General features: G+C 36.9%; 1 protein-coding gene across 4 annotated transcripts; it reads left to right on the forward strand.

Annotated features, from left to right (window-relative positions):
* The first annotated feature begins 1,315 nt into the window (after positions 1 to 1,315).
* LOC131948689 (mitogen-activated protein kinase kinase kinase 7) lies at positions 1,316 to 21,226 on the forward strand. 4 transcript variants are annotated; one of them, XR_009388055.1, is made up of 20 exons: positions 1,316 to 1,493; positions 6,374 to 6,553; positions 6,694 to 6,739; positions 7,017 to 7,155; positions 8,874 to 8,998; positions 9,447 to 9,575; positions 9,785 to 9,842; positions 9,980 to 10,052; positions 10,181 to 10,250; positions 10,790 to 10,920; positions 11,115 to 11,304; positions 13,570 to 13,656; positions 14,870 to 14,974; positions 17,799 to 18,119; positions 18,605 to 18,672; positions 18,795 to 18,854; positions 18,986 to 19,041; positions 19,775 to 19,877; positions 20,155 to 20,683; positions 20,744 to 21,226. XR_009388055.1 is itself a non-coding variant. In XM_059310345.1 (19 exons), the coding sequence occupies exons 1-19, from the start codon at positions 1,434 to 1,436 to the stop codon at positions 20,233 to 20,235; spliced, it is 2,082 nt and encodes a 693-aa protein (XP_059166328.1). In that variant the 5' UTR covers positions 1,316 to 1,433; the 3' UTR covers positions 20,236 to 21,226. The 4 variants fall into 4 exon arrangements, 3 of the variants coding, with proteins under 3 accessions (XP_059166328.1, XP_059166329.1, XP_059166330.1); XM_059310345.1 differs by having other exon boundaries at positions 20,155 to 21,226; XM_059310346.1 differs by lacking the exon at positions 14,870 to 14,974 and having other exon boundaries at positions 20,155 to 21,226.
* Positions 21,227 to 21,433: the final 207 nt, after the last annotated feature.

Raw genomic sequence — 21,433 nt, forward strand, 5'->3', positions numbered from 1 at the left:
AAATTATTTGTAATAATCCGAGTGCTACAAAAATAGATACAGATCTTTGTATGCATATATAGGCTTTATATTTATAAATAAAAATATAGTCATATAGGCCTATATATATATATGAAATTTCAAATTTGATTAATCTCTCCCCACAAAAAAAAACACCCTCTTGGAACGGACTTTATTTATAAGATGTCTCTAGTTCTGACACGAGACAATACGGACTGTATTTATAAGATGTCTCTAGTTCTGACATGAGACAATACGGACTTTATTTATAAGATGTCTCTAGTTCTGACACGAGACAATTAAGACAGAGCCTTAGAACGGGGCAGCATTTTCGGCACAGTGTCTGTTTTAGACTTTTTTTTTACTTGGGGGCGGGGGGGGGCTTCACTTGAAAGTTTCCGGGGGACGGACACTGGTAAAAGTATATATTTTCTTTATATATATTCATTTTTTGCTAAGGGGGGGGGTCTTCAAGGGGGCACAACCCTCCCCCTCCCCACCCCGAAGAGATGCCTGAAAGAAACTCTATTTCAGACAATTAAAGCAGAGCCATAGCTTAGAAAGGGGCAGCATTTTCTGTATCATCATCATTTTTCCCTTTTGTGCCACGTGTGGCCGCCACAGAAAGCCCTTTCCACTTATGCCGTTCTCTGACGATTTTCTTAAGGTAGTTTTCGATATATAGTCCTGCTCTTGTCAGTTATAATTCTGTTGGGTGCCTCCACGTCTTTTAACGTCTTCCCTGTTTTCTTTTTCTTTCTATCGTCTAATGATATTGAAATAGTTGTAACTTTTCCGGACTACCATTTTTTGTTGGTCTGTTTTCTGCTGTTCTTGGGGTTACACTTTCAGCGCCATGCAGTCTGGGGTGGTAGATTGACGTTTGACGCCAACTGTACCCCATCTACACCTCTCTCGGGCTAACTGATCTACAATGTCTTTCTATTGCACTTTTTATTAAAGCCATGCTACTCCTTAGGGGCTTTGCTTATGCCATAAGAAAGAGTTCAGCAAACACCCTGGGTTGTTACACACAGCTTGCTGTTAGTATTCTGCAATGTCATGTCGTCCTCAATGTAGAGATAGTTAAGAGGGACGAAGATTTCATTTTGACGGGAATAACCCTGAAGGTCAACATACGTTTGCTAATAGGGTTATATGCATTTTTAACAATATTTTTTTGTTTTGTTTTGAAAGGACGCTGGATTATCCGTTCTCCTGTAATATTTATACAGTACGCGTCTATGAAAAATTTGCCTGTTAGAAAAGGTAGACTGAGCTATTCTCCTGCTTAAAAATAAATTGTGCATCTAGACTAGATTTAGATCTTGATCTGGTTTCTCAGTTCTGCTAAAATGGCGAATTACATTTCTTTTTATTTACATTGATGTTTTGGTTTACAATGTAAAACAGGGTGGAAGTTGTATGCAATTATGGAAACACCACCCTCGTTTGTTGAAGAAATCGACTTCAAAGAACTTGAGTTCTTAGAGGTAGATATGGGGCAATCTCTAGGACACTCTACTCTAGGTTTACTGGATTAGAAATTAATTAGGGTAATCTATCGGTTTGGGTACGTAAAATCGCCCGCGGCTATTTATGTACGAAAACGTTACCTCATTGTCAAGGCTTTAATAGAAGTATATGGTAAACCTCCATTTCAGCGTATTTTATTCTCCGTTGCTTGTTTACCTCCAGTTGAGCGTATTTTATTCTAACAACCGAAACACACCAAAACATTAGGAAAACACGATTTATTTTTTGTATTGTATTTTTGTTTTAGCAAATGAATAAAAATGAATATTTAAAAAAACACGACTTGTTTATTTGTATTGTATTTTTAAAAAATAAGGCATTTGTCTCATGGTGAAACTGATACACTGTTAATCATTCTGTTTTATATTTTTGTATTTATGCAATAAATGTACAAACTCTTTTTTTTTTAATTTGACAGTTTTGCTAAAACTGAAAATTTTTTTTTACTATAGAGTTGTATGTTATTTAAATTCATAGTAAATCTACCATCCTTCCCTTTTTTGTATGAGTAAATTTCTGACTTTTAAAAAAAATTGATGTGGGGTCGTCCATAAATGACGTCACACTCGTAAGGGAGAGGGGGGTCAGCAATTTTGTGACGGTGTGTGATGAGGGGAGGGGGTGGGGTTTCAGATGGTGTGACGTCCCTTTTTTGCATTATAAAAAAGCAATGTTAGAAAAACAAGTTTTAGCCGTTATTTCGCGTTTTAGAAAACGGTTTTAATAAATTGTAATATGAATTGATCAAAATACTCTATGTTGACAGAGTTCTGACAAGATTTTGGAAAAATTATCGATGTTTTAAGAAAAATTCAACAGAAATTTTGAGGGGGGGGGGGGTTGTAGGCTGAGGTGTGACGTCAGTTTAGGGGGGGGGGGTCTGACTTTTTGTGACGACGTGTAACGGAGGGGAGGGGGGAGGTAAAAATCGTAAAAAAAACGCGTCGTCACAAAAAGCAAGACCCCCCCCCCAAAAATGATGTAGCACCATCTGACCCCCCCCCCCCCCTCCCCCTACGAGTGTGACGTCATTTATGGACGACCTCTAACATTATTTTTTTTAAAATGACAACGTGAGTTGTCACACTTTCTCTAACACTCCAAGCCAGCCCTCACCAAATTCCACCCCCCCCCCCCCGGCCCACTTTTAGCAGCATTATTGTGCCTTTTAATACTTTTATTCAGTTTAGTTGAAATTGGAACACTTAATTGTACAAAATGTGCATCTCTATTTTTGTAACCAACAAACAAAGCACTTCAGTCAGTCTCTTTGTTGTTTTTATACAATACAAATAAACAAGTCGTGTTTTTTAAATATTCATTTTTATTCATTTGCTAAAACAAAAATACAATACAAAAAATAAATCGTGTTTTCCTAATGTTTTGGTGTGTTTCGGTTGTTAGAATAAAATACGCTCAACTGGAGGTAAACAAGCAACGGAGAATAAAATACGCTGAAATGGAGGTTTACCGAAGTATATTGTCATACGTTTGTGTCAAATATTATAGATAAATTAATAATAAACCTAAATCAATGGCTAAATAGTAAATATATCGATATAGGCCAGAAATTAACTTTAAACAGCAGTGTCTGAGAGCAAGATTTGCTATATAAACAGCAGCCATTTGTAAAATAGAGTGGCTTCCCCCTGAATCTGGCGCTAAAAGCTTATAAATATAAAACTTAGACAAGATGGCTGCTATAGTAAATGAGCATGGTTGCATCTGTTGGAAACATCGCTAGTCTTCATTTATTACGGAAAAGTTTTAATTCAATTGTTTAAAAACAGGTACATAAATGAATCAAGGAAACATTTTTGAATTTTTTAAAACATAAATCCTCCTCAAAATGTGAAATAATTATTAAAATTTAAGGAGTCACCTGTTTTTCACATTACAAATCGCGGGCGATTTTACGTACCCAAAACGATAGATTACCGAAATTAGATCTAATCTAGTCTAGTTAGTTAGATATTAGAAGTTAGATCTAGATCTAGATAGTAAAGTACACAGTACACACAGTTCAACATTCAATCTGACCTGACACTGATTCAAGATTGACAGTGACAGGAGTGACATTGCTCTTACTAACTCTTTGAAGTCTTAGTATTAGTTAGATCTAGAAAATCTATTACTTACTCAGTACTGTTAATAGTTAACAGTAACAAACAGTAATAAATTAAATACGAAGTGAAAATTAAATAGAATAAATTGCTTTTTCCGTACACGTCACAAATCTCTACACAAACAACACTGATTTTTGAATGTTGAAGAAATTCCATGTAGAACCACATCCCCCCCCCCCCCCCCACACACACACACTGAGAAGTACATGAGCAGTTTTTATACATATCACCCAATTGAATTAAAAATCTGGTATTTTATTATATCATTGTTATCTTAATAATGTCATTGAGCAAAATTTTAATAAAAACATTGAGATCTTGCTAATTATTATTTAAATTTGCATATGGCAGGAAACAGATTCAACTCTCAAACATCTACTTTTAGGGTCGATTTTCGCCAATTTTCAAAGTAACAAATATTGACATATTATATATCAATATTGTTGCTTAACAATCGAGGAATTCAAAAATATAAAAATTAATAGCACTAGACATCTACATCACGTTCAAAATTTAGATTAACCACACTCACTCAAATGACATTTTTTTTTTTACATCTAAATGTAGTAAGGTCTAAAATCCACGAAATTCACAAAATTAACAATATAATTACACAGAAATGTCACTTAGGCATAAATTTATTTGTAATTATGTCAAGCTTTACAAAATATACCAGTTTATAGCTTATTTCTATAATTATTCTTGAAAAAAAAAACGACCGCTATCCCCTTTAAAAAATGTTCAAAATTCTGGCTTTTAAAAACACTCTGGGGAAGAAAAAAATAACAGAGTTAAATATAGAAGGTCTATATAAAAAATATTATTAGTAAAATATGTCTATATGCCAATTTTTATTATAGTTGCAGCATTTACATGGCTAATTATAATTGTTTAGTACTTTATAAATTAATTTAAAGTTACGACTGTCTGTGGCCTCATTCAAATAGTGTGGTGTCAGTGAACAGGGTGTTAGTTAGGGCCTGATACGATTTCATTAGAATTGGTAATGAACAGAATGTATCATTAGAACTGGCCTATAAAAACAATGTTGATGATAGATGCAGTAGTTTTAATGCTACTTATAATAGATCAAAATGACAAACATAATTAAAACCTAAGAATCTGGAAGCGGTGACCTCATTTTACTGACACGTTTGTCAAATAGTTAGTAAAATCGATCTAGATCTAGAATCGACGTAATTTTGAAAATACGCTAGATCTAGAAGCAAAATCACTTTTAAAAACTAAAGTTAGTGATTAGTTCTGTAATGAAATTGAAATCCACAGCTAATATGTAAGTATCTTTTGATTTAAAAAAAAAATACGCGTAGTTCTAAGAAAAAAAATTCTACGGTGTACTCGATCCCTATCCCAAAACGTGCCAGCCATATCGCATGCGTATTCATCTACTCAGCTGCTTATCAAATCTTCGAATTTTAAATTTATATAATAAAAGTAGGTCACCCTAAAAAAAAAGAGTACAATGGCTCCCGTTTTCACGACAGCCGTCACTCGATTCATAATTTACAGAGTTATAAAGTTCTACTTTCTTTTGGCTATAGATTTGAAGAAATTTAAATTTGTTATTTCTCATGTGTTCCAACAATTGTACCTAATTTTAACAAACATTACATTAGTGAGGACTCGGTTCTTTTTAGGATTAGCCCTCGACACTATACAGACTATTGCGAAGAAACAGACTCGCGCGAATGTCGTGCGTAGGCTGGTTCAGTGGCGAAGGTTAGAAGCCAATTTCAGACGGAAAGTTTTTACTTTGAAATAATTACATTACCAATTAATTTCGATTTAAAACAAATGGCTTAAAGTCAAAAGTAAACTAACATTTAAAAACTTTGTTATTCGCAGTGTACTCAAGATTCTCGTGTTTTAAAGATAAGTCTAGTTTTACTACGTGTGCGTGCATGGTGCGAATACCGATTTTCCGCGACAGAAAATCATTAAAAATATAAAAAAAGTATCTACGGCAAAATAATAATTATATTTTACAGAATTAAATAGATTTAACTTCACTGTTATTTAAATACATGCTTCGGAGTAAAAAAATACAATTTTATATCCGTAAAAAATTAACTGAAATTCCCGCTTTCAGCGACGCCGATGTGTCGTAATTTTCGGCAGTCATTTTGTTCAAATTAAAGTAAAAAACGCATTCAAATATACTTTTTTTTACTTTCATAATTTACAGCAATCATTTCTAATGAAAAATCCATAAAAAAATAATAGTTATTTTTACAAAATATTATTTCTTACCTTATTAGTGCAGTACACGTACTTTCCAAGTAGATCCATTCCGTCTAGATTTGCATACTTCGCATCCTTCGCCGCGGCACAAAATGTCATAAAAAACGAATTCCACAAAAATGTTGCTAACGAAGCTTGTAAAAACCTTGCTCTATTTATCAGTATAAACAAAATCCCCGAACGATGTCTGGTTAGAAAGTTTATGAACGGCGAAGACCGAATATGCATTTTGCGGTACCAATCTGTTTCCTGCCATATTTCAAAGTGCAACACATTTATATATTTATTGATTTGTTTTGAATACTTAGGCTTAGGTAATTTTTTTACAAGTATCAGCATAATTCTGACGTTTGCTGTTGTTTTTGACTATTTCAATTTGCTAGTTCAATGTTTTATCTTGATGTTTGGCTGTAAACATAAAAACTCATTTTTTTTTTTCATAACTGTAGGTTGTAGGAAAAGGTGCATTTGGTGTTGTAAGTCGAGCAAGATGGCGAGGCAAAGATGTAGCAGTGAAACGCATAGAAACCGAGTCAGAAAAAAAAGCATTTATGCAGGAGTTGAAGCAATTGTCCAGAGTTAATCACCCAAACATTGTCAGGCTATATGGGGCATGCAGAGAACACCCTGTAAGTATTTTATTCTCATCTGGTTTTTAATTACTCCACATTTTAAAACTTGTAAGCTTAGGCTACTCATTACTGTTCAATTTAATTTTAAAAATTAAGTTTTGAAATATTTAAATAGCTTAAATAACTGTTCTACATAGGTTTGTCTTGTTATGGAATATGCTGAAGGAGGGTCTCTCTACAATGGTATTTACTATTTTATCTGTTTATGATTTACTAGCTAAGTTTTTATTGTAATGACCCCATTACTTATTTGCCAAACTTTGTTTGGCCTTGTGTCATGTTAATATTGTAAACAATCAAGTTATTTCCACTAGATCCATGGTATTTGCTCTTAATAAAAGCATGTTATTTTGTTTTACAAGAACAATTGTTTACCTATGCTGTTTAGTGCCACTTAATAAATTTAGAAAAAAAAGTCTAATGAAGGTATATGAAGTGAGCACTGAAATTGTTTCCTCAGTCCTCCACGGCTCTGGTCAGCAACCACGATACACACCAGCTCACGCCATGAGCTGGTGTCTACAGTGTGCCAGGGGTGTTGAGTACCTACACAATATGAAGCCTAAGGCTTTGGTTCACAGAGACTTGAAACCTCCAAAGTCAGTGCTAATTTTATATCATCAGTAGTCAGTGCTTATTTATGTCATCATTAGTTAGTGCTTATTTATGTCATCAGTAGTCAGTGCTTATGTCATCATTAGTCAGTGCTTATTTTATGTCATCAGTAGTCAGTGCTTATGTCATCATTAGTCAGTGCTTATTTATGTCATCAGTAGTCAGTGCTTATGTCATCATTAGTCAGTGCTTATTTATGTCATCAGTAGTCAGTGCTTATTTATGTTATCAGTAGTCAGTGCTTATTTTATGTCATCAGTAGTCAGTGCTTATGTCATCATTAGTCAGTGCTTATTTATGTCATCAGTAGTCAGTGCTTATGTCATCATTAGTCAGTGCTTATTTATGTCATCAGTAGTCAGTGCTTATGTCATCATTAGTCAGTGCTTATTTTATGTCATCAGTAGTCAGTGCTTATTTATGTCATCAGTAGTCAGTGCTTATTTGTGTCATCAGTAGTCAGTGCTTATTTATGTCATCAGTAGTCAGTGCTTATTTATGTCATCAGTAGTCAGTGCTTATTTATGTCATCAGTAGTCAGTGCTTATGTCATCATTAGTCAGTGCTTATTTTATGTCATCAGTAGTCAGTGCTTATGTCATCATTAGTCAGTGCTTATTTATGTCATCAGTAGTCAGTGCTTATGTCATCATTAGTCAGTGCTTATTTATGTCATCAGTAGTCAGTGCTTATTTATGTCATCAGTAGTCAGTGCTTATTTTATGTCATCAGTAGTCAGTGCTTATGTCATCATTAGTCAGTGCTTATTTATGTCATCAGTAGTCAGTGCTTATTTTATGTCATCAGTAGTCAGTGCTTATGTCATCATTAGTCAGTGCTTATTTTATGTCATCAGTAGTCAGTGCTTATGTCATCATTAGTCAGTGCTTATTTTATGTCATCAGTAGTCAGTGCTTATTTATGTCATCAGTAGTCAGTGCTTATTTGTGTCATCAGTAGTCAGTGCTTATTTATGTCATCAGTAGTCAGTGCTTATTTATGTCATCAGTAGTCAGTGCTTATTTATGTCATCAGTAGTCAGTGCTTATTTATGTCCAGTAGTCAGTGCTTATTTATGTCATCAGTAGTCAGTGCTTATTTATGTCATCAGTAGTCAGTGCTTATTTATGTCATCAGTAGTCAGTGCTTATTTTATGTCATCAGTAGTCAGTATTTATTTATGTCCAGTAGTCAGTGTTACTTTATGTCATCAGCAGAAGCAATGTGTAGTGATGTAATGTGTATGAAAGGGGTATACATGAAACGGATCACTGCATGTGTGTATATATGCTGTCACAATATGCGAGGCCAGGTGTGTTGACGTGTATGTTGTTGTATGGAGTGAACGAGGTTACAAGGGAAGCGACTGGTTGAGTGACAGCGGTTGTGAGCGAAAGAAAGGCGTTGGATAGGTATGAATAAGTAGGATAGTTGAAGGTTGGGGTAGAAAGAGAAAGGTTGATATGTGGCTAGACAAGGAAATTGGTTGGATTAAACAGACTGTTGGTGTACCTGATTCCTGTCGCTCTCACACAGTGATAATTTATATTACCAGTAATATTGATTTTTTTCTTGTTTCAATTTTTTTTGTTTTCGAATTACCAAATCATTGCACAAAATAATAAATATACTGGCTGTAGTTATATCTTTCTAGTTACCAAACTGATGAGTCATAGTGTAATTCATCTCCTAATGATTTCAGTTTACTTTTGATAATGGGAGGCACAGTGCTGAAGATCTGTGATTTTGGCACTGCTTGTGATATACAAACCCACATGACTAACAACAAGGGGAGTGCAGCGTGGATGGCTCCAGAAGTGTTTGAAGGTAAACCATAGTGGGGAAGAGGAGGATAGTTTTACCATAATTTCAAAGACCTAGAAAAATATAACCAGAAATTCTATTTATTAACTTAGTTATACCTCTTTACAAATACAACATATACATTTTTAAAATTTGATGTAAGTAAACTAGTTCTGAGTTTTAATGATTTAGCTTTGTAAAATTATTAATGAGTTACTTCTGCCAAATAGTTATACAAGATTCTGTAGAGACAGTATCATTTACAATAACTATTTACATTATAACCTCTGATAAGCATCCACAACCAATGACACAATCACGAAGCACAGAAAGGGATGGACATTTGATTGTTTGTTTCATATTCTTACCCACCCCTTCCCCCCATGCTGCAGATTGCTTATTTCAAAAGCCACAAGACCATAACTAGGATCAAAATAATTTAATTCCTATGGATGATTGTGGTGTTTCCTAGGGTCCATCTACAGTGAAAAGTGTGATGTCTTCAGCTGGGGTATAATCTTATGGGAGGTTCTCACACGGAGAAAACCCTTTGATGAAATAGGGGGTCCTGCGTTTAGAATCATGTGGGCTGTTCATAATGGTAAGTTACAACCTTAAATAGCAGTAGAAATTATTTTTTTAAGCATGTTTTAAGGTCATTTTTTCTTCACAATATCAACTGAATTGAATGGTTTAAATTTAAATAAAAAAGTACTTTTTTCACATCATTTCTCAATTCTGTCTTGATTCTGTTAGAGTACATTCTCATATTGCACTGAACTGTAAAGATAGTGACTGCTTGTCTTACAGGTAGAAGACCTCCTTTCATACAGAAGTTGCCAAAGCCACTTGAAGTTCTTATGACAAGGTAGGCCTGTATGCTTTTAAGTCTTTTGTTGACATAATTCACCCTACCAATAAGTAGATGTCTAATAACATATCTAAAGCTGATTTGACCAAAGTAAGAAGAGTAAATCATGTTTTCTACTGACTGCCCATTGACAGGTGCTGGTCAGGCAACCCATCAGAGAGGCCTTCCATGGCTGAGGTGGTCAGGGTGATGACCTACATGTGCCAGGTGTGTGATAGATCTTAGTTTGGTTTACAACTTACCTGTCTCTAGATTCAGATTTGGTTTATAGTTTAAACATTTTTTTTTTTTACATTTTTACTTGAATACATAATTTATTCCCATTTTTTGTAAAGTTTTTCCCAGGAGGTGATGAGCCGTTGGTTATATCAAGGATTCAGGACCTTGATGATGAGGAGGAAGACAGTAAGTAGTCATAGTCAGGCACAGAATGTAATGCTGGGGATTTGTTTTATCAACATGTTGCTGCTGTCATAGTCCCCAATGTAATGCTGGGGATTTGTTTCATCAACATGTTGCTGCTGTCATAGTCCCCAATGTAATGCTGGGGATTTGTTTCATCAACATGTTGCTGCTGTCATAGTCAGGCACAGAATGTGATGCTGGGGATTTGCTTCATCAACATGTTGCTGTCATAGTCAGGCACAGAATGTAATGCTAGGGATTTGTTTCATCAACATGTTGTTGTCACAGTCAGACACCCCAATGTAATGCTAGGGATTTGTTTCATCAACATGTTGCTGCACCAAAACCCATGACACCTATTCTTACATAATACCTACCTGCTCTCTGTCACTGTGCTTACATCACACTTACCTCCCTACCTGCTCCTGTCCTCATCAACATTATTACAATATTTAGAAAATCAATGTCTGTTTCAGTGAACAAGAATTGTAGTTTTGCTGAGTAAATGATGTACTAAAGTTAATTTTATTCCCCCCCAGTGGAGTCCAATAGGCCGTACATGGAAACACCAAGTGTTGCCATGACTGGGGAGTCCCGAGCCAGCACAATCAGTGATACTCTACGGTACCATGACACAAGACATGCTTACAATACTCCTGTTGTTGTTGAGGTACTCAACTTGCATACTCTGGTCCAGCTATGTGTGATCATTTTATAACTGGTTAACAGACGTTATACACATCCTTTTTACAATTTTAATGTGTGATCATTTGATAACAACTGGTTTACAATTTTCCTTGCCACTGTATTTATGTATTTACTGTAAGAAAATTGTTGTTACAAGCTCATCTTCTCTTGAATTAGGATAATAAAATACATCGGGGTCAGATGAGTGCACCACCATCTTTAGCTGCCAGCCGTGAAAGTCTAAATGACCCCAGGGGGTCAAGGTCAGCTACGCCAGTGGATTCTGGGAAGAGATTCTCTGCCGATCTTACTAAATTGGATGAACTGGATTTGTCAGGTCATCAGGCCACAGCTCAACCCCACAAAGGTGAGGGGGGGATGAAAGTTTGGCGTAGCGGGGATAGATGGATGGTTGGCATAGTTTTAGGGAAGGCTGGTACTGTGTTGGTGGGGGGGGGGGGGTGTAATGTAAGTTTGGCATATTGGGGAGGGTTTATGAAAAGTTGGCATTGTTGGGGGAAGGGGGGGGGGGTCGTGGATAGTGCAATGGAAGCATGTTGGTCTACATTGATACATGGTCTTTTTTATTTAACCAAGCTGTTCAATATCATGTGCTCTTTTATGTTTTTGTTTAGAGGTTTTTGTGTTGCTTACACAAAACTGAATTTGCTTGACAGAAACAGAAAAACCAATTGTAGGCATGCTCACATTTTATCATGATAAATCACTTGATATCTCATCAATTCTGACTTGTGACAATCACTTGATGTGTCATCAATTCTGGCTTGTGACAATCACTTATGATATCACATCAATTCTGACTTGTGACAATCACTTATGATATCACATCAATTCTGACTTGTGACAATCACTTGATGTGTCATCAATTCTGGCTTGTGACAATCACTTATGATATCTCATCAATTCTGACTTGTGACAATCACATGATATCTCATCAATTTTGACTTGTGACAATCACTTGATATCTCATCAATTCTGACTTGTGACAATCACTTGATATCTCATCAATTCTGACTTGTGACAATCACTTGATATCTCATCAATTCTGACTTGTGACAATCACTTGATATCTCATCAATTCTGACTTGTGACAATCATTTGATATCTCATCAATTCTGACTTGTGACAATCACTTGATATCTCATCAATTCTGACTAGTGACAATCACTTGATATCTCATCAATTCTGACTTGTGACAATCATTTGATATCTCATCAATTCTGACTTGTGACAATCATTTGATATCTCATCAATTCTGACTTGTGACAATCACTTGATATCTCATCAATTCTGACTTGTGACAATCACTTGATATCTCATCAATTCTGACTTGTGACAATCATTTGATATCTCATCAATTCTGACTTGTGACAATCACTTGATATCTCATCAATTCTGACTTGTGACAATCACTTGATATCTCATCAATTCTAACTTGTGACAATCACTTATGATGTTACTCTAAAACTATACCCAACATTTGTCACTTGACATCTCTCAAACCATACCCAACATATCTGTTTGACTGTCACTTGATATCTCTAAAACTATACCGAGTATACCTAGATTATCTGTTTGACTGTCATTTGATATCTATAATTACCATCTTATCATGTCTGTTTGACTAATGTCAGTCGATGGAATCATTGAATCATTGAACTGTCATACAACATTGCAACTGTACCATTAGTCCACATTGTTAATGTAGAATGTATACTACTGGGTGTGCTAAGATCTGTAATCAGTATATAGACACCATGATATATCAAATAATATGTGCATGAATGTAAAAGTCTACCCAAGCATAACCTCTCCCATGTTAGGGAACTGGTTTCTGTCTATAACCTTTAACCCTCTGTTGTCTGAGTTGCTACCTGCTTCATCTTTTTATAGTGCTCAAAGAGTTGTATTCACATTACAAAATTTTTTGTTGGACCCTGTTTGTAGGACACTGTATGTAAGACCCTGTTTTTTGGACCCTGTTTGTCAGACCCTGTTTGTAGGACCTGTATGTAGGACCCTGTATGACCCTGTTTGTTGGACCCTGTATGACCCTATTTGTTGGACCCTGTATGTAGGCCCTGTTTGTTAGACCCTGTATGTTGGACCCTGTATGTAGGCCCTGTTTGTTGGACCCTGTATGTAGGACCCTGTATGTAGGACCCTGTTTGTAGGACCCTGTATGTAGGCCCTGTTTGTTGGACCCTGTATGTAGGCCCTGTTTGTTGTACCCTGTATGTAGGACCCTGTATGTAGGACCCTGTTTGTAGGACCCTGTATGTAGGCCCTGTTTGTTGGACCCTGTATGTAGGCCCTGTTTGTTGGACCCTATTTGTTGGACAGTGTTTTTTGTTTGTAACATGTACATTGGACGTTAAAATAGTCTTGTATAACCAATGGAAAATGTTCATGGAATCTACACAAATACATTTATTTATAATACTTTACAGTCAAAACATGAAACATTTTCTTTCTATTCTGATGTTTTACACTACTTACATGTATTGTTGTGTTTATAATTAACTTTGACTAAAGCCATGGACATTGTGTTGTTGAAAGAGTACCAAAGTGCATGTGTGTTATGCTTCCATTGTCTTCCTCCAAACACCAGTGGCAGGTCATAGAAGGTCAGGGTCACAAGGAACCACACCCGCTTATGTGGGGGCACCAGGACCTCCCTATGTCCAGACTCCCCAGGGTAAGTTGATACACCCTCCAGTCTTCCAGTTTTTGTATGCCTCTCTCACTTCATCTTGACCTAGCTTTATGAGACATTAGATTTTAATGCTTTTATAATTCAAGTTTATGTTATTCAAACTTTAGCCCTCTCTTATCACAAAGCTTAATAAATTTTATTTTTGGTTGTATGTTAAGACTTCAAAAAACTGTGAAGATGGCTCCATGCTGAGTAATTATAAAAAAAAACAAATGTTATCCACTACACTATGGCAAAGGTCTCCAGCCCATTCATACCATTAGACTATGTTTCAGTATTGTTGTGTTGTATGTGTTGACTTAGTAGCTTGTTGTGTTGACCTATTGGCTTGTTGTGTTTTCATACTTTGATGCTGTGTTTTGATATTTTGATGTGTTTAGATAGTTTAATGTGTTTTGATAGTTTGACATTGTTTTTGATAGATTGATGTTGTGTTTTGATAGTTTGACATTGTGTTTTGATGTTGTGAGAGTAGGAATGTTCCACCTGCACCCTATGATTGTGTATTCCCCATCCCACCCCAACTTGTGTATCAGTCCATTCAAGTATTTATTCCTGTCCCATCCAGGCTGGAGAGGTATGCTATTTCAGCTTTGTTTTAATTCCAACTGTTCTAACATTTTGGTTGTCTGAGGGTCACAGTTTTATCTCAAACTTTTTGTTTCCCCCATATTAACCCACTGTTTTCACCAGTGTATTAAAAATAGTGATTGAGCCATACATTATAGAAGCATTCGGCTATTGAACTCTTGATGCTAGAGAGTTACCTCAGCCTATTTCAGTGGCCAGCTTCAACATTTGAATCAAGTACTTTGGGGCTACAGTTTACTTACACATTACTAAAACAAAAGCTTTTTACAGTAGCTGCTGCAGAGATGTCTCTGCATATCCTGCACCAAATAGTTTTGTTTAAATATCTGGCTCTAAACCTTTGGGAAGAGGGCACCTACTTATCTTATAACAGACAAGAAATAGTTCTGGAAAGAAAATCATTGTTAAAATAAGTAATGAATGTAATGAAGTTTGATCTAACATTGTGTAAGTTAGAGCTGCTTAAGACTTTTGGCCTGCAGCTGCTGCTGGCTGAAAGAGATGTAGCCACTGACTTAGTTTAGCTCTAGCTTGTGCTGTGATTTTCTCTCAACTAGCAAGTTTGATATGTGCATGTGTGTGAAATTTTTTTGTTGCACCCCAGGCCCAAGGCAGGGCCGGAGCGGCTCCATGGACAACATTCTCCTTGTACGGCCCAGCTTCTCTAACTTCCCACAAATTATTGTAACCCCCTCACCTCCAGCGGAAGGTACTCTTGATATTTTATTTTTACAGTGCATCCTGCTCTATATACCTCAGTAACACCTTAAGCTAGATGTAGGTAACTTGGCTAGAAATCCTCCATGTATGTGGTACAAATAAAACTCAAGTGACATAAGTCTTAAAATGTTTAGGACCAAATGTAACCCAAACTTTTGCATGTTCATAGTCAACTAAATTTCAGCTCGTAAGTTTTTCACTTAATCACATCAATGTTATGAAATTATAATTAGTTGCTACCTAATAAGATAATCATGCTAATCTATTTAAAACCTTAAAGTTTTATTAATCCTTGTCATTTGTTGTTGTTTTACTTTTAAAGCCACACTAGCTCTTCAATTTAAAAAGAATACCAATTCAAATGATACGTGAGCAGTTTCCTTGGCCTCACAACACTAGCTGTTTCCCTGCAACTTGTATCATCTCCTACTACATCCCACTACATCCACCCTGCAGACAAATCTGTCAATAATAAATCAACACATATGTTTTATTGTGCGGGAGACAGCCCTGTGTTAGAAGTACATCTGACACATACACTTTAATTTTCAGATAATTTAACAGCTGCTTCAAGTGTTATATTAATTAACTTTCCCACTCACTTATGCATTATGTCCCCACTAACCTACTGACCATCTGGTGACCCCACTAACCTACTGACCATCTGGTGACCCCACTGACCATCTTGTGACCCCACTGACCTTGTGGTGACCCCACTAACCTACTGACCTACTGGTGACCCCACTGACCTACTGACCATCTGGTGACCCCACTGACCTTCTGGTGACCTACTGACCATCTGGTGACCCCACTGACCTTCTGGTGACCCCACTGACCTACTGACCTTCTAGTGACCCCACTGACCTTCTAGTGACCTCACTGACCTACTGACCATCTGGTGACCCCACTGACCTACTGACCATCTGGTGACCTCACTAACCTACTGACCATCTGGTGACCCCATTGACCTTCTGACCATCTGGTGACTCCACTAACCTTGTGGTGACCCCACTAACCTAATGACCATCTGGTGACCTCACTGACCTACTGACCATCTGGTGACCTCACTGACCTACTGACCATCTGGTGACCCCACTGACCTACTGACCATCTGGTGACCTCACTAACCTACTGACCTTCTGGTGACCCTACTGACCATCTGGTGACCCCACTGACCTACTGACCATCTGGTGATCCCAATTAACTCATTGATGTGCACTTATTTTGTTAACTGAAGTTTGTTTGAACATACTTTGTCCAACTACTAACATTTACATTAAAACTTATAAATGTAATTAATCCAAACAATGAGAGAGCTATAAAAAGTTATGAGTTGATAAAAACAAGAAAATGTGTGTGGAAAAAACAACTCCCCTTCCTCAGCTGTAGTCTGCAATAGTTTTGTAAGCCTTGTGTGTAGTTGCTTTGGTTAACCCTTTGAGCCCGCACCTCCCTGGCCTAATTTCTCCCATTTCCTGAGCTCCCAGGGCCAAACCAATTTTCACTTATCTGCTTCTAACTTTGCCTATAACTTTTGAACCGTTTGAGATAATCAAGCCAAATTTGGTATCCAGACTCAGGATCAAACAACAATGCAGCAAGATTCGGAAATTGTTTACTTTTTTACAATCTATGAACAGAACAATGTATATAAAAAAAACACATAATTATTATCAACACTCAAAGGAGACTGAAGTTTTACAGAACGTACTTGAACAGTTTCATTGTCACTGTAAATTTCAATGTCACTGTGTTCAGTCTCAAATTCAAAGTCACTATCATCACAATATAGACCAGGAATATTATCTTCTTCATCAGAATCAATAAGTAGTTGTATTGCCTGAGATGCAGTCATTCTACTTCTTTTGTTGATATTTTGGTCTTTTGCTTCATCTTTTGCACCAACTTGTGTGCTGAAGTCGATGGCTGTGGCTCAGGTTTTCGTTTCGGCGGCATTGCTACGAAATGTAAACACTTTCACTTTTCCTAAAATCTATTTTAGAATCATAATCCTGCACTAAAAAGGCATATGCGCAGTTTTAGTCAGTCTTTCGCTAATTATGTTTAATTAGACGATATACCGGCCGCTAGGAATATGATGCTAGATCATCGGCCTGGAAAACCGGCTTTTCTGACATATATGCCTAATGTTGAAGCCGGTTTACCGGCCTGGCTGGCTCAAAGGGTTAAACAACTCCCCTTCCTCAGCTGTAGTCTGCAATAGTTTTGTAAGCCTTGTGTGTAGTTGCTTTGGTTAACAACTTCATCTGGCTACTGGCTGCTTTTTGTGCTAACACTGGGACTGAAATGGTTTGACTCTTCACCAACTATTACAGAATTAAATTACAGTTGTTTAAACTAATTCTTAATTAGTTATTAGAAGCAGGCTTTGTTTCTTTAACATACAGTTATTATTTTATTAAATGCAACTTAATTTCAAAAATGATCTTTTGTCATTTAACTGATTACATTAATGCCAAAACTTTTTAAATCTTCTATTTCAAGTAGCAGTTAGTTAATCATTGGTAAATGCTGCTAAAATTGCATGAGGTCTAGTAGCAGTATAAAGTAAATAGAGCTTAATGCATAGTTCTAATGTTTGCTAGAAGTGCTTTCAATATTAGCAACATGCCAACATTGTAAGTTGAAAATCTGTTGCTCATTATTACTTCCTCATATCGAGGGAACATTTTAATGTTTGAAATATATCTGAAAGTTTTTGCAGTCAGACCTCTTTACTCTGTAGGTATTGGACATTTTAATGTTTGAAATATATCTGAAAGTTTTAGCAGTCAGACCTCTTTACTCTGTAGGTATTGGACATCGACGCATTGGCTCAGACGAGTCCTCCTCCATCTCCACACCTCTGACCATCAACACAGGTGTCAGCAGCCCTGTCCACAGCCCAGGTATCACCAACCCTGTCCACCACAGCAACACCTACCCCAGTCAGCTGGACTACTGTGGCCGGCCATCTTATCGAGGCCCAGGTGACAACCAGACAGTGCCCTCTCCGTCAAGGTCAATATCCTACCAGCACCCACCCCATGAGCAGGTTGATGTTTCTCCTAGATCTGCCTCAGTCAGCTCCAATGTTCATCTGCCCAAGATGGCACGACAAGGACATGAAGCAGGTACTCAACAGAGCTAGAACTGTTTTCTATGTCGTTTTTATTTTACAGGTCACATGTTTTCTCTAGACAAAAGAATGGCTAAACTAGACCACATGTTTTCTCTAGACAAAAGAATGGCTAAACTAGACCACATGTTTTCTCTAGACAAAAGAATGGCTAAACTTGACTAGATGTGTTTTCTCTAGAGAAATGAATGGCTAGACTAGACCACATGTGTTTTATCTAGACAAAAGAATGGCTAAACTTGACTAGATGTGTTTTCTCTAGACAAAAGAATGATAAGACGACCCTCTTTGAGCACTATACTAGTTGATGTGGCATGTGCTTGCTGCTCTTGCTTATAATCACTTGTTGTGTGTACATTCACCTTTGTTTAATACAGAGGCATTGTATGGGGAGTGCTTAGGTTGAGAGGTTAGATTTATTATAGTTTTCTTTAATAATGAATATCTAACATTTTTAAAATTGTCTTTTTCTGTAATTAGCATTTGCCAATGTGGAACACACCTACTTAAATAATGACGCCTACTTTTCTCTTGAACCACATTTGCAGGTAAGAGAGTTTTTGAAATATTCACTTTTTAAAATCCAGAGTTAAAGTTCCTGTTAAACTTTTAATCCAGAGTTCTAGTTCTTGTTTACCCTAGATAACCTTCAGCATGTGCTTTGTTTCAGCCCATCCCACCCTGTCCTTCTAACAAAGAATCTATGCAAATTTTTGAAGAACATTGCACTGTAAGTTTTTTTAACAACCAGTAAGATAGCTTTTAAACTCCCCTAGTTGGATAGTTAAAAAATTTGAACTAGAAGTGTCCAAATAAAAGCTCCACCGTGATTATTGCTCGTTCTTTGTTTCTCTTTGACAGCTGGCTCAGCAGTACTTAAGAATGCAGGCAGAAATTGCTGTACTCACACAAAGAAAGTTGGTTTGCTTTAGCACCATTATATTTGTTAACATTAGCCGCAACCTTCTTCATTAACTCAATTGGTTGGCCATATATCTGGCCATTCTAACAGGCTGATATAGTTGGCCATTTATTTGGCCACTTTACATACTGATATAGTTGGCCATTTATCCCATGAATTAACTGTTGCTGACTGTATCCTCTATTAGACATGGTTGGCCATTTATCTGGCCACTTTACCAGGCTGATAAAGTGATATAGTTGGCCATTTATCTGGCCACTTTACATACTGATATAGTTGGCCATATATCTGGCCACTTTACCAGGCTGATATAGTTGGCCATTTATCTGGCCACTTTACATACTGATATAGTTGGCCGTATATCTGGCCACTTTACCAGGCTGATATAGTTGGCCATTTATCTGGCCACTTTACATACTGATATAGTTGGCCATATATCTGGCCACTTTACCAGGCTGATATAGTTGGCCATATATCTGGCCACTTTACATACTGATATAGTTGGCCATATATCTGGCCACTTTACCAGGCTGATATAGTTGGCCATATATCTGGCCACTTTACCAGGCTGATATAGTTGGCCATATATCTGGCCACTTTACCAGGCCGATATAGTTGGCCATATATCTGGCCACTTTACCAGGCTGATATAGTTGGCCATATATCTGGCCACTTTACCAGGCCGATATAGTTGGCCATGTATCCCATGAACTGTTGTCCCCCACCAGACATGAACTCAACAAAGAGCGAGAGCGCCAGGAAGAGCGGAGTCTACAGAACAGAACACATCTGGCTGAGCTGGAGGAATACACCAAGCTGTCTGCTGAAAATGTGGGTTGGTTTTAGTAACACAAGGCTCCCCTCAGCTGTGTCTTACATATGTGGGTTGGTTTCAGTAACACAAGGCTCCCCTCAGCTGTGTCCTCTTACATGGAGCTCACTCTCTCATTACTTGTATCAGAACATTTAATCAACTGACAAATCAAGGTTTATTCTACATCATTAACACTAAACAAAACCTTCAGGTTTAAATAAAACCTTAAGGTTGGTTTTAAACTGACACATTCATGTTGAACTCAAATCTCGATCTGTCGTCCATCTTTTCCAGGAAAGTCTGATGAGTGTCCACAGGGAACTGAAGGCCCAGGTAGAGATGTACAAAAAAGCAGGTGCAAAAAGGATTGGCTAACTGGCCCCAAATGTACGGCTTGGGGTGGTTTGTTAGAAGACATCAGGTACCTGAACTCATTGAGGCAGGGGGATTATTCCAGAGTTGAGTCCCTTTGTAAATTGTGGTGTTCAGTTGTCAGTCACTAGCCAACAGTTTAAAAAATTTTACAATGATTTTGTTTCTTCTAAAATGTGTTTGTAAAAAAAGTAAAGTAATGAAAGTTGTATAAATTTGTAAATAATTGTTCTAGTAACTCTATGCATTGCTTTTATTGTATTCAATATCTACTTGTTGGAGAATGGAAGTGACATCAAATATGTTGACATTATAGGCCTACAGCTGTCTGTGTTTTTTAACTGTTGGATTTTACAAAGCATTTTCTTTATTTAAAAACTCCTTTGTGTTCTTAGCTAAGAATTTTTAAACAAAATATTCAAGACACAATCTATGTAGACACTGTCTTAAGGTAGCTTGACCACATGGACACTGTCCTAAGGTAGCTTGACCATTTAGACACTGTCTTAAGGTAGCTTGACCATCTGAACACTGTCTTAATGTAGCTTGACCACATGGACACTGTCCTAAGGTAGCTTGACCATTTAGACACTGTCTTAAGGTAGCTTGACCATCTGAACACTGTCTTAATGTAGCTTGACCACATGGACACTGTCCTAAGGTAGCTTGACCATTTAGACACTGTCTTAAGGTAGCTTGACCATCTGAACACTGTCTTAATGTAGCTTGACCACATGGACACTGTCCTAAGGTAGCTTGACCATTTAGACACTGTCTTAAGGTAGCTTGACCACATGGACACTGTCTTAATGTACTTTAAACCCTACTCACCTATCTGACTTAGGTCACAATTATGACAGCTCTAGCAAGTCACAGAACTTTTGGTTTGTCCTATGATGCCAAGTTTTTCTCAGCAGAAAGTAGTTGGTTTTGTTTTGTAATGTTATCAGTGGTTGAAATAAACTTGTTCCTATATAAACTGATTTCATTTAATTATTTTTTTTATTGAGACTGAAAGATGTCAGTAAACACCTGAATGGATGTATGTTAAATGTTAGTAAAAACGAAGCAATTCGAAAATGAGTATGTGATTCTGACATAGTTTTCTTCGTTAGCTACGCAACACCAAGCTTTTCTGAATTGATGTTAGCAAGTTTTTGAGGCTTGATAGTTCAGTATCCCCGAAGAGATGCCTGGAAGA

This window comes from Physella acuta, unplaced genomic scaffold (assembly GCF_028476545.2).
Source record: "Physella acuta isolate Inbredline_101_S28 unplaced genomic scaffold, ASM2847654v3 ptg000658l, whole genome shotgun sequence".
NCBI classification, from domain to species: domain Eukaryota; kingdom Metazoa; phylum Mollusca; class Gastropoda; family Physidae; genus Physella; species Physella acuta.